The 11,695-nt window shown below is 43.7% G+C and overlaps 1 protein-coding gene across 1 annotated transcript; it reads right to left on the bottom strand.

Annotated features, from left to right (window-relative positions):
* Positions 1–3,205: 3,205 nt before the first annotated feature.
* On the bottom strand, positions 3,206–3,703 carry SMIM43 (small integral membrane protein 43). Its single transcript, XM_079919579.1, has one exon. It carries the CDS (start codon positions 3,508–3,510, stop codon positions 3,319–3,321), a length of 192 nt encoding a protein of 63 aa, XP_079775705.1. The 5' UTR covers positions 3,511–3,703; the 3' UTR covers positions 3,206–3,318.
* Positions 3,704–11,695: the final 7,992 nt, after the last annotated feature.

Here is an 11,695-nt window from a genome sequence, read left to right as displayed (position 1 = left end):
TGGCACACCCTGGGTAAATTTTCTCTCTTATTCTGTGGACTTGCACCAGATGGCATCAGTCCTGCATCCACAGCTGTGCCTTAAAATTGAAGTTCAGACATAGGAATCTACTTTATTAGACATTTTAGATTTCACAGGTATGATTGTGATGTCATTCTCATTCAACTTAAAATGATTATCTTTCCAAGTAGAACTGCAGATTCATTGCACTTACAAGTTTGGAAATCAGTGAAACAATCGAGATTATCCTAATAAGATTTGAAGTCTTTTTAAACAGCTGAAATTTAGAAACAACAATGAAATAAGAACAGTTGAAACAGAATACTAATATTATGTAACAATCGAATTATGGCCCATTTCCATATAATGTAAGAAATTCAACTCAGTTTCTAACGTTGCTGAAGAGTCACTAAAAACCTTATATTGAAAATAAAACACAGCAATTTTCTATAATCAAGTTACACTTATATAATAAGCAGTTATCTTAAATGTTCCTGACTTTTCAAAATGTTTTAATGCCTAGTTCATATGTACACTGTCTTCAAAAACAGACTTGGTGGAGTGATTGTCAGCACCAGGGTGTGGTGGATAGAGCAGCCAATGTGTACAAGCCTGGCACCTAGGCCACTGTGGGTGTCAGAGGGCTAGATTAAAAATGCATACAGGTAGCGCAAAATTTGAGTTCAAAAGTAGTTCTAATGTGAGAGATCGATCTATGTTGGGTTCTTAAAAATGAGGATTGAATAAATGAATGGAACAGGGCAGCTCATGTAGAGATGTCAAAGTTTCAAAAGCAAGATCTCTAACAAAGCAAGGGCAAAGCAGGAGTTCAACAGCAGCAAGTTCTGAGAGAACTTGTGAGAGTCCTTAATTCCCAGATTTTAGGGCCAAGTTCCAGGCAGAGATTGGGTAATAGGAATAAATATTCATTTTTGCCTGGATAAATGGGAACTTAGTAGTTAATGAATTAGATTCTGAGGAGGTTATAAAATGGCACTGGCCACAAGAGAGAAAGGCAACCACTCTTTTCGTAGGAAACTCAGTCAGTAGAACCAGCAAAGAGATTGGCTTAATACTGGGATGGCAGCAAACTACTCACCCTGAGTTCTCTATAGTCTCCTGTCTAGAAGAGTCAGGGGTGATTTAAACCTCTGGATACCCGTGGCACTGCTAGGAAGAATAAAGGATTATAAAATCAAGACAAGCAGGTGGTTAAAACAATTTGCATTCTGGTTATTTATAAAGTATGAAGAGATTGTTTTCCATCCTTGTAAACTATTAGTGCTTATTAATTACTCCCACACTCATCTTCAAAGTCCATATTTACCATACAACTGTATAACTACATGTCACTGCAGAGGTGTCAACCAATTAGAGAACTACTGTGCAAAGTACAATTTCGAATCACTGCAGTTGATTCTGAGATTCAAACTGGGAATTCAAATTGAGTCTTATTATACCTCCAATAAAGAGAGGTGTGTGTATGTGTATATATATATGTGTGTGTGTACACATGTGCATATATACATATGTGTGTATATACACACATATATGCGTGCATATATGTATATACACATATGTATTTGAATTTGATTATGACATTATATTTAAAATAAACCACTCACTTCATTAACAACAGTTCTATTCTAGGAAAGCAGGAAATTATCTGAATGTGTCAGGCCAAAACTTCCCCCATAAATATTCACACAGTGAGACCATTTTTCCTTCTCTCGAATTATTAAAATAATTGTCTTCCACTTCACTTTCATATTATCAACTTAGGCGACACTTATTGTTTCATTGTTTTTAGCCTTTCTACATGGTCTGTCTTTGTGCCTAAAATTAATAAATGTTTTCCGTGTTACAGTCACAACAGGGACAGCTTATCTTATCCTAAACATGACTGAACCCAAATCTTCCCTTACTGAAGACAAATTGTATCTGCATTACATATTTCAACTTCAAGAACCCCTGCACACTGTTTTCCAAAAGAGCATATTTATTAAAATTACAATCACTTCTCACATCCCATTCTAATTATTATGATCCTCTACCTAGACACTGTACTAGGTTAGGAATCAGTTTGGCTCCTTGGTTCCAGTAGAAGCTCACTGGTTCTGAGTGGGAGAGAGCCCTTTATTTCATTGCACCCATTTCCTCCATCCTAAGCTCTCACTTTTTAAAGGCCCTGGGTCTTCAAAAGTTTACCCAGGGACAAAGTGAAACCAAGGGTGGTCCCTACTTACCGTCGCAGAAAACGTCCATCTCTGGTGTTTCCAGCCCGGTTACCCGGCTGTAACTGCACCCGCGGTCCTCCACACCCCAGCCCAGAGCAGCAGCTCGGCTCCAGAACTTGAGACGGCATAAACCGAGGAAAAAGCATCTGGAAGATGAAGTTATTTCCCAGACTAACATTGCCCCGAGCGTATTTAGGGCACACTGGTGAGCAGTTTACTCGTGCCCGTCAATCTTCCCGAAGATGTTCGAATGACGTAGGACAGCCTACATTCTTCCTGTCCTTTTCCCGTTGCCCTACAATGCTTAAACTGCCTCCTTTCTCCAGCCCTCCATGGCAACTCCAAGGACTCTCCCAATGGCTCCCACTCTAACGCTCACCCTCCTGCTGTTTCAGAATCTAAACCTACCGCCGCGGCAATCCGCAGGCTCCTACGGGGTTGGCGTCTAGAATAGGAGTAGGGATCAAGGGGAAGAGGAGCTTCCCCATAAAAAAATGGGCCCCTGAGTCCTCGCTCCTTGGCACCGCCAGTTGAATCCCATTTAGCATCTCCGAAGCACAAAGATACTTAAAGCAGTGTTTGGAATACTTCGAGTGTGCCCTGTTTCTTCCTGCCTCCTGTCCCAAAGCTTAGGATGACATTCGATTTTGTTTGGAAGCGGCTGGACTGAATTATCTGAATAATTTAGTGTTGTACCCCTTGGGTACAAGATAAATTGCAGTTGGACTGGAAGAAGAGCTTGCAGGGTCTCAAAGCCATTCTGGCTCCAAAAGCTAAACTTCTCTCTTTTCTGCATCTTTCGCCGCCCCGGAAAAGCTTAGGGTCCCTCCCTAAGAGCACAGCACCAGCCCAGACCCCAGACACCCGCCGTCCCTGACATCCCCGCGCGCCGCGAACCCCTAGCCTCCCGGAGGAGCGGAGAAACTCGCCCCTTTGCCAACCCCTCCCACCTCCAAACGGACCTGCCAGCGAGGCAGCCGAGCCTGGCCCTCGAACCCGGGCGGCCAGAGAATCGAGGCCGAGACCCAGCTCGGTGCCCGAACAGCTCCATGCCCTCCTGCCAGTGTCCGCGCGGCGCCGGTCACACCCCCTGCTCGTGGGAGAAGCCCCAAGGCTCCCGGTGCAGCGAGAGGCGCCCGGGCTGCAGCGCCCCGGCAGTGCTGGCCACGGAGTTCTTCAGCTGCTTGATGACTACGAAGAGCAGGAGGAAAAGTAAGAAGAGCAGAAAGAAAAAGAGCGCCAGGTACAGCAGAAAGTTGAGCTCCCACTCCATGCTGAAGGCGCCGGCTCTCAGGGGCCGTGCGCGCTCCGCACCCGTTGCCTCTGGCCTGCAAGGCGCAGCCTGCCGCGTCCCACCTCCGGTCTCCCCGCGCCGGCGCTCGGGCGCCTCGCCTTGGGCAACGGCTCCGGGGTCCACCCTCGGCCTCCTCCAGCTCGGAGGAAACGCGCCAAGGAGCTGGGGTGATCCCGGCTCCCACCCTCCCGGTAGGCACGACAGCCTGTCTACGCTGAGATCCTCTCCTGAGCTCTTGGGAACGCGAGCTGATTTTTCTAGGCTCAGCCTCCCGGACGGTGTTAGGGCTGGTGTTCTGCTAATGATCTTAAGGTCTCCAGCCGCAACATCCAGTGGGGTCTCTAGCCCCCTCCCTTCCTAATTAATTAGCTTCATTATCTTCCCTTGTTCAGGCTTTCCCAAAGGGCAGGCGATGCCATGGCCCAGAGACCCAAAAGTATCAAAGGGGACAGTGAAGGTGGGGTCTGAAGGGCTGTGGGATGACTTAAGGGCGCCTGAGTGAATGCCAGGTCAAGCTGCCTTGCTCTTCAGAGTTGCAGGTGCACTCAGTATAGAGTGCACATTTTTGTGGGTAACAATAGGAAAAAAAATGTTACAGAAGCATTAGATTTACTTAGAAAAGCATTAAAGAGAAAATGCATTTCAAGTTATATTGTACAAAGCCCTCCAATGTTGACTTAGAGTTCAATTTCTTTGGGGGAAAACAAAAACAACACAACAATTTACTTAAAGTGCTCGCTTAAGCCCCTAACACCTCTCTGTAGTGGATTAAGATCACCCACAGCCCATATGGTGCAGCTCTGAAAGAAATCCAGTTGAACTCTTGCTGTGTAACAAATTACCCAAAAACTAAGTGGCTTAAAACAACATAAACATTGGTCATCTCTCAGTTTCGGTGGGTCAATCCTTTGGGAGCACTTAGGTGGGTGATTTTGACTTGGGGTTTCTTATGCGGTTCTGTCAGGTGTTAGCCAAGGTGGCTGTCATCTGAAAGCTTGTCTGGAGCTGGAGAATCCACTTCCAAGGTGGCTCACTGATATGGGGGGCAAGTAGTGCTGGTTGTTGGTGGGAGGCCTCAGTTCCTTCCAATGTGGGCTTCTCCACAGGGCTGCTTGGGTGTCTGCACAACCCTCTGCTGACTTCCCCCAGAGCACAAGAGCTGAGAGCACTTCCCCCAGTGATCCAAAAGAACAAGGCAGAAGCTGCAGTGCCATTTACGGCTGGCTTCAGAAGTCATATACCATCACTCCTGCAGTATCCTACTGGTCACAAGGCCAGCCCTCTTCGATGCAGGGGTCCAAGGACATGAACACCAGGGGGTAAGGATCATTGGTGGCCATCTTGGGGTCTGACTGTCAAAGCTGCTAACGCAATGGGTTATCACTGCCCACTCTATGAGCCTCCAACTTTATTTCATTCTTTATTTGTGAAGATACAGGAGAGGCCCCTGGAATGAATTTGGGGAATAAGGCCTGACATACACATCCCGCATTATTTAATGGGCTGCTTATAATAAGTGGCTCTCCCAGTGATGGCAGGGGGTTCAAAGAAGCAGGATGGTATGGAAAAAGCTGTGAACTGGAAGTCTCAAGGACCCAATTCTAGTCTCGGCTCCACGTGTCAGTGGTCACTTCAGCTCTCTGACTCTCCGTCCCCTCACCTGTAACACACCTTGCTTACCTTCTCCTTGGATTTGTTGTGAGGATCAAAAATGAGTGGGATGTTGAGTAAGAATGTGTTTTCCTAAGTAAATGCCAGGTACTATTATTATTCTTTTACTGAGAGTCCCCAGTGTTATAGACTGCTGTGCAAAATTCCCAGGTCCTAGGCCTCTCCACCAAACATCCTACTGTGTAAGGAATCTCTCAGATCTCTAAATCTCTCTCTGAATAACATTATTGATCCACCTCATGGGCAGTGGCATGCTGGAACTGGCTCAAAGTTTTTCTCTCAAAAATTCTGCAAGCCATTTGCTAAATACAGCTATGATTAAAAATTAAATCGTATAAACTTACAATTAAATTATGTTAACAAAGGTAATAAATACTCAAAACTCATCTCTTCCTCATTGTTTCACCACATTTTACTATCATCTATGCACTTGAGATTATTTACATCTGTTGTAGCTGTATGGCTGAAATGTTATACAGTAGTATGTTACTGTGTATTTCCAACTGTGCTCAGATGTCATGTAGTATCATGAAATTGGCCACAGTAGGGGTATTTGCCCTGTGGAAATGTACAAGTGCTACAAATCATGGCCAGAGAGCCAGTTGTTAAACACTTACCAGCATATCACTGCTCACAGAGTTACTGAGGAAAATTTGAAGTCTTATACAAGTAAAGCAGAGATCTGTGATTTTTCCCAGAATCTACACACCTCCACTCTAGGCACCACATATTCCTACTGGTAGAATTTTCCATTGTATGTAATCTTGGCAAGAGGACAGATCCCAGTGACTGCTTTCCATTGCCACCTCCCGTTATGGAAACCAAGGGGGTCAGACATATCTTTTACCCACTCCTGATACAGTGCAGGGAGGAGGGCGGGAAGAGCCATACCAGATGCATCTGGGTGGCAGAGGAGCTCCCAGGCCAGACCAGTCCCTGGAGTGATGGGGCGTCGCTCTTGCTGCTGCTTCCGTGGCATCCTTGACTCCTGCCCTTTTTCCAAACTGCCCCTTTTCTATTCTGTGAACTTCCCCTGGCTTTCCAGTAAATCTCCTTATTGCAGCAAAGCATGGTGGTTAACAGCAGCTTGCAGATGAGAATACTGCCTGATAGAGAAAGCATGACTTACTTTGCATATGTTAAGCGCTCGTAATCAACAAGGTGTTTGGTAGAAAAGGCATATGCCACTTGGCACATTGCCATCCAGATATCCAAGCCATTCAAGGATGGACACTGAAGCACAGAGAGGTTAAGTGACCTGCCCAAGACCACACAGCTAGCAAGTGGCAGCTTGCATTCTCAACCCTTATGATATATTACTTCACAGAGGAAAGTGCTCTTTTCTTATGCATGACTGTCAAATTAATGACATTTTTTTTTCTTTTGAGCATCAAACTTGAAAGAAACAAATTTCAAGAGACACATACCTTCTACTTACGTGCATCTCGGCTCCTTCCTTTGAAACCTTGAAGGTCAAAGCTTCAAATGAGCCAGTGTATCCCTGCAGAATGCTGGGGAAAGAGGCCAAGAAATGAGGATTTTATGTCACCAAACTCAAACCCATTTCAGCCTGCCTAACCATAACTATTTAGATTATCCATTTATCTGAGCAGCTTAAATGGATTTATAAATATTAACTAATAAATCTTCATAGTCACTCTAAATAGAGTTTGTATTTAAAATAATATTGCTGCCACAAAAATAACTTATTACATTTATTAGATGCTCCCAATGCTTTTTGCCTCTGGTCATTTTTATATATCTCATAAGATGGTCTGAATTTCAGTTTATATTATCACAAATGACTCCATAGGAATAAGACACCATGTTTCTCAGCCTAAATATGCATACTACATGGAAATCCATGTGAAGAAAATCCAAGAATTTTAAAAGCCAGTAAGGACACTTGCTGTAGATAAGAGTGTTACGGTTCCATTATCTAAAAAGAAAGCCGTGGTGCACACATTGGTAAGGTGGAGGGAGGCTGTGTCACTGCAGTCCTATACCACTGCCCACAGAGTGGACCCCGCTTGTACTTTCACTTAACACAGAAAGCCTCATCCACCACTCAGAGGCAGACTTCCCACTCCTCAGTCCCCTTCTCACGAGTCTCAGAACACCTGCTCCTTGCCCCAGCCTGTGGACATCCATGGTGTGTAGCAGGATAGGGCTCTCCTTCCCTTTGCCTGCTTTGTCCTCCCACCCTCACCTCTAAAAGGGAGGGGGGGTCTTTTATCATAACAAGCATCAAAGGTATCTATGGGAAGTGATTAATAGTAGCAGTAGGAGAGGTTGTCCTGTGAGTGTGCTTCTCTAAAGAGCCCAGAGCCCCAAGAAGACACTCAGGAAGGACTGTAAAAATCTGCCAAGATCCCAGGATGGAACCTACCTGTTGGGGGTACCTGCTAGTTGGAAGCAGCTTCCCCAACACAAGCGCAGGGATAAGAGTAGGAGACTAGAGACAAAAGACATTTCCAGGTACCTTCCTGAGGCTGATTCAGTTTGGCCTGAAATGAATCCAAAAGAAATGAGAAAAAGATTTTGTACCATGCTCTGGCCTCAAAATGTGTTATTGACCATGATTAGTAACACTGGGTCCTTAAGTAACTGTATACCTTTCCAGATACTGTGGACCATACAAATTGGGTTACAGGTTTCTGCTTAGATGGGATGTCTCTTAAAGTACCCATGCACGTGCTGGGGATGAGGTCCATACTCTATGGAAGTTCCCCGGCCCTAAGAAGCTATGCTGTAGCTAGTCAGGGCTTGAATCAGTCCTAGTGATGCTGGCAACCCTTAATGGCTCCAAAATACCCATGTTCCTTTGACACCTCTTCTCCCTTGCTCCTGCTTCAAGTACAGATATAACACCACGTTCATTTCTAGGAGATACAAACTGGGCTTCCTTGGAATTGCCTCTGATTTATATATTTTATCACCCCTAAAACCCTCAAGATCAGAATTAGAAAATCTATGAGAATGTTCACTACGGTAGGAGAGAAAAGTGAGTTGTTCTACCTCAGGGAGTCATCTAAAGTTAATCAACAGTTATTGTAACATTCCAACAATAGGGTTTGCTCTCCACACCCTCCCCTCTTTCCCCATCCCATCCCCAAAAGCCCCCTAACTTGGGCAGTTATGCAATGCTTAGAAAATGAGATATGCTTCAGGAAATAAGCAAAATGCTTGCGAAAAGCTGCTTAAATCTGATGAAACATTTAGAAATACCAGTGAGTCAGAAGGAGGGAAGGAAGGAAGGATGGAAGGGAAGGAAGGAACTCTAAGGAAGAAATCTATTTGAGGGGTATGTGGGAGATCATCCTATGTGGGTAGCCTTTGAAATCCAGAATTCGCCACTAAGAACAATTCTATGGAGACAACACAACCACCACCATAATTCTAGACACTTTCCTTAGCTTCAAATGTCTTAAAACACAACAGAAGATACCCAAGTCTGTCCAATATTAAAGAAGAAAAATGTTAAGTGACAGATGTGGTAATGGCCAAACACTACTTCTTTAACTTAGACTCTTTCCAGTAAGTTGGCAGGAACACTGGAGAAAGTCGATGTGACTGTGGCTGACCCTAGACTTGATCAATATTATGCTATGTAGCAAAATAAAAAGTCTGAGCATAATAGAGATCAACACCTCCTTTGTTCAGCACAACCTTAATAATGACAGTGGTGAAACTGTCACCACTAAAGGAAGGTCTGCAAAGCTTCTGTGTCAGCTGATAATGATCAGAGCTGTGGGCTTGCAGAAGCACGGACACACACACGAGGCTGAAACTGGACTGCCCCAAGAGAAAAAGGGATTAGAAAAAAGTAGAATTTTCTGTCATGCATGCTCCCTTAGTGAAATGACAACTTGTGAGCTCTAATGACACAACTAGGGCCTGCATTCCCAGATCTAGGGATCCAAGCTGTCCTCCACGCACACGCAGACACTGTAGTTCAGACTGGCAATGAACAGACTTGGGTCCCAGTTCAGTATATTTGACCCTATACTATACCGTACAGTGCTGTATTTCGAGTCCAATGGACTTGGACACATATCTTGGCTTCATTTCTTGCTAGATGGGGGACCTTGGACACCACTGGTTGCCTACCAAGCACCTCATCCCTCCTTCTCCCTTGTCAATAGAATCCTGACTCTAGTCAGGTATCTGCCTCTTTCCCATGTAACCCATTCAACTTAAGGGGAAACTCTTTTGGGGAAGTGGGTCCCTGTTGATCTAAAAGTCATTTACAGAATATGACAATTTTTCTTTGTACAGGAGGGGGCATATGACCTAAATTGACATAATCTAATTGAAGAAGTGGATTATTAGTCAGTGTCCAAAAAAGAAAACAGAACCACTGTAGGTATTTAAAATAGGGAAATTTAATACCGGGAATTGGTTACAAGGCTATTGAATGGGTAGGAGGAGGAAAAGGAGAAGGTAAAGTAGCACAAGATTATAGCCCCATGGGCTAGAGGAGCAAAAGGGAAAGTAGAATTACATAGAGCACATGATCACTGTTGCCATAATTTACATCCAAGACTTCTGCTGGAAATTGCAAGCCTTCAATAGACTCCAGAATTCCAAAATATTGTATCAGACAGATTCTGCTAGTACAACTGTTGTCTAGGTGGGGAGACAGATTCCTACTGCTTTCTAATCCACCACCTTCCCAGAATCCTTCTCTTTTTATTTTTAATTGTGGTGAAAGATAAGAGTTACCATCTTAACCATTTAAGTGTACAGTCAGTGATATTAAATACATTCATAATGTTGTGCAACCATCTCCACCATCAATCTCTAGAACTGTTTCATTTTGCAAAATTAAAACTCTGTACCCATTAAAAAGTGACTCCCCATTTCCCTTTCCCCACAGCTCCTGGCAACCACCATTCTACTTTCTGACTCTCTGAAATTGACTCCTCTAGGTAACTTATATAAGTGGAATCATACAGTATTTGTCCTTTTGTGACTGGCTTATTTCACTTACATAATTTCCTCAAGGTTCATCCCTACTACAACATGTGTCAGAATTTCCTTTCTTTGTAAACCTGAATAGTATTCTGTAATGGTTAATTTCATGTATTACCTTTACCAGGCCACAGGGTGTCCAGACGTTTGGTCAGACATTATTCTGGGTGTATCTGTGAAGATGTTTCCATGAGATTCACATTTGAATCAGTACACTGAGAAAAGCAGATGGCCCTCCCTCGTGTGGGTGGGACCAATCCAATCAGTTGGAAGACTGAAAAAAGGCTGACCCTCCCACAAGTAAGAGGCCGGAATGCCTTCAAGCTGGGACATCAGTTTTTTTCCCTGCCTTCAGCCTTGAACTGAAACTGGGTCTCCTTTGTCCCTGAGCTGCTGCTTTTCAAACTGGAACTACACCTTCAGCTCTTCTGGGTTTCCAGCTCACTGACTGTGGACATTGGAACTTCTCAGCCACCATAATTACATGAGCCAATTCATTATAACAAATTATCACATCTATCAAAAAATTGTATCTATCTATATCTAGCTCAAAGTCCTATTTGTTCTGTTTCTCTGGAGATCCTTGACTAATACATATGCCATTGTATGTATATACCACTCTTATAAATATATTTTATTTTGAGTAAAAAAAAGAGCTATATCATATTATCTAAAACATTTAAATAATCTACTTTGACTATAGGTTATAGGAAGGCATATACATATGCCTCCTGAAGAACTTTTTAGCCAACCCAATATTTCCTGAGGAGTTTAAATATTTTTAATGCAACAAGTCACACTGCCATTTAGTATATGTGAAAAATCTTTCTCCTCAGGGTTTTCTATATTTAGAGAGGCCAATTCCACAGTGGTTAAGGTATAGGCCTGGTATTATTGCCTCTGTGATATGTCATATTAGCAGGCCCGTTGTCATAAATACGGGTTGGAATCTACAACAGAAACTCTTGGTGAGAGACTAATGCCCCCACCAGGAAATATACCTGGATATTCCTCTTGTAACCATCACCATAAACCAGCCAACAAATGACTGCTTAACCAAGCCTCCCTCTGGCTTTTGCACCAGCTGTGAATCAATCCAAGGAATCTTCTAACCCTCCCCATGGAAATCGTTACTTCAGACTGGAGGCTGCTGGCTTGGGACAGGCAAAGCCTCTGTATCGCTTCACTCATACGTGCTTTCTTTTAACTTAAGGGATCTGAGTACCTAAACACCAAGATGATTGGCATCCTGGAGACAGCAACATTTAAAGCACCTTCTCAAGAATTCAGAAGTTATGGATTATAACTTCAGCAATATAGAGATCGTCCTATCATTCTCTATGACCTGTGAAACACTGTAAAAAGAGAATGTTCAGGGTGTGTGTGAATCTGGTGGTACTAGAATATTAATACCGTCATGAGGTTTTCTTTTGCTCTGCTGCAGATACCGTTGGTTGAGCTAAGTGACGCAGTTACCCGATAATGAAAACGAAGATTTGTGACATCTGATGAAAACGCA

Source organism: Stenella coeruleoalba, assembly GCF_951394435.1.
Source record: "Stenella coeruleoalba genome assembly, chromosome: 4".
Lineage (NCBI taxonomy): Eukaryota > Metazoa > Chordata > Mammalia > Artiodactyla > Delphinidae > Stenella > Stenella coeruleoalba.
Note: the sequence above shows the minus strand (reverse complement) of the source record. Positions and strands in the feature narration are given on the sequence as shown.

What these genes read in the sequence shown, in the direction of transcription:
- SMIM43 (XM_079919579.1), bottom strand. Translation starts at nt 3,510, where the DNA reads ATGGAGTGGGAGCTCAACTTTCTGCTGTACCTGGCGCTCTTTTTCTTT.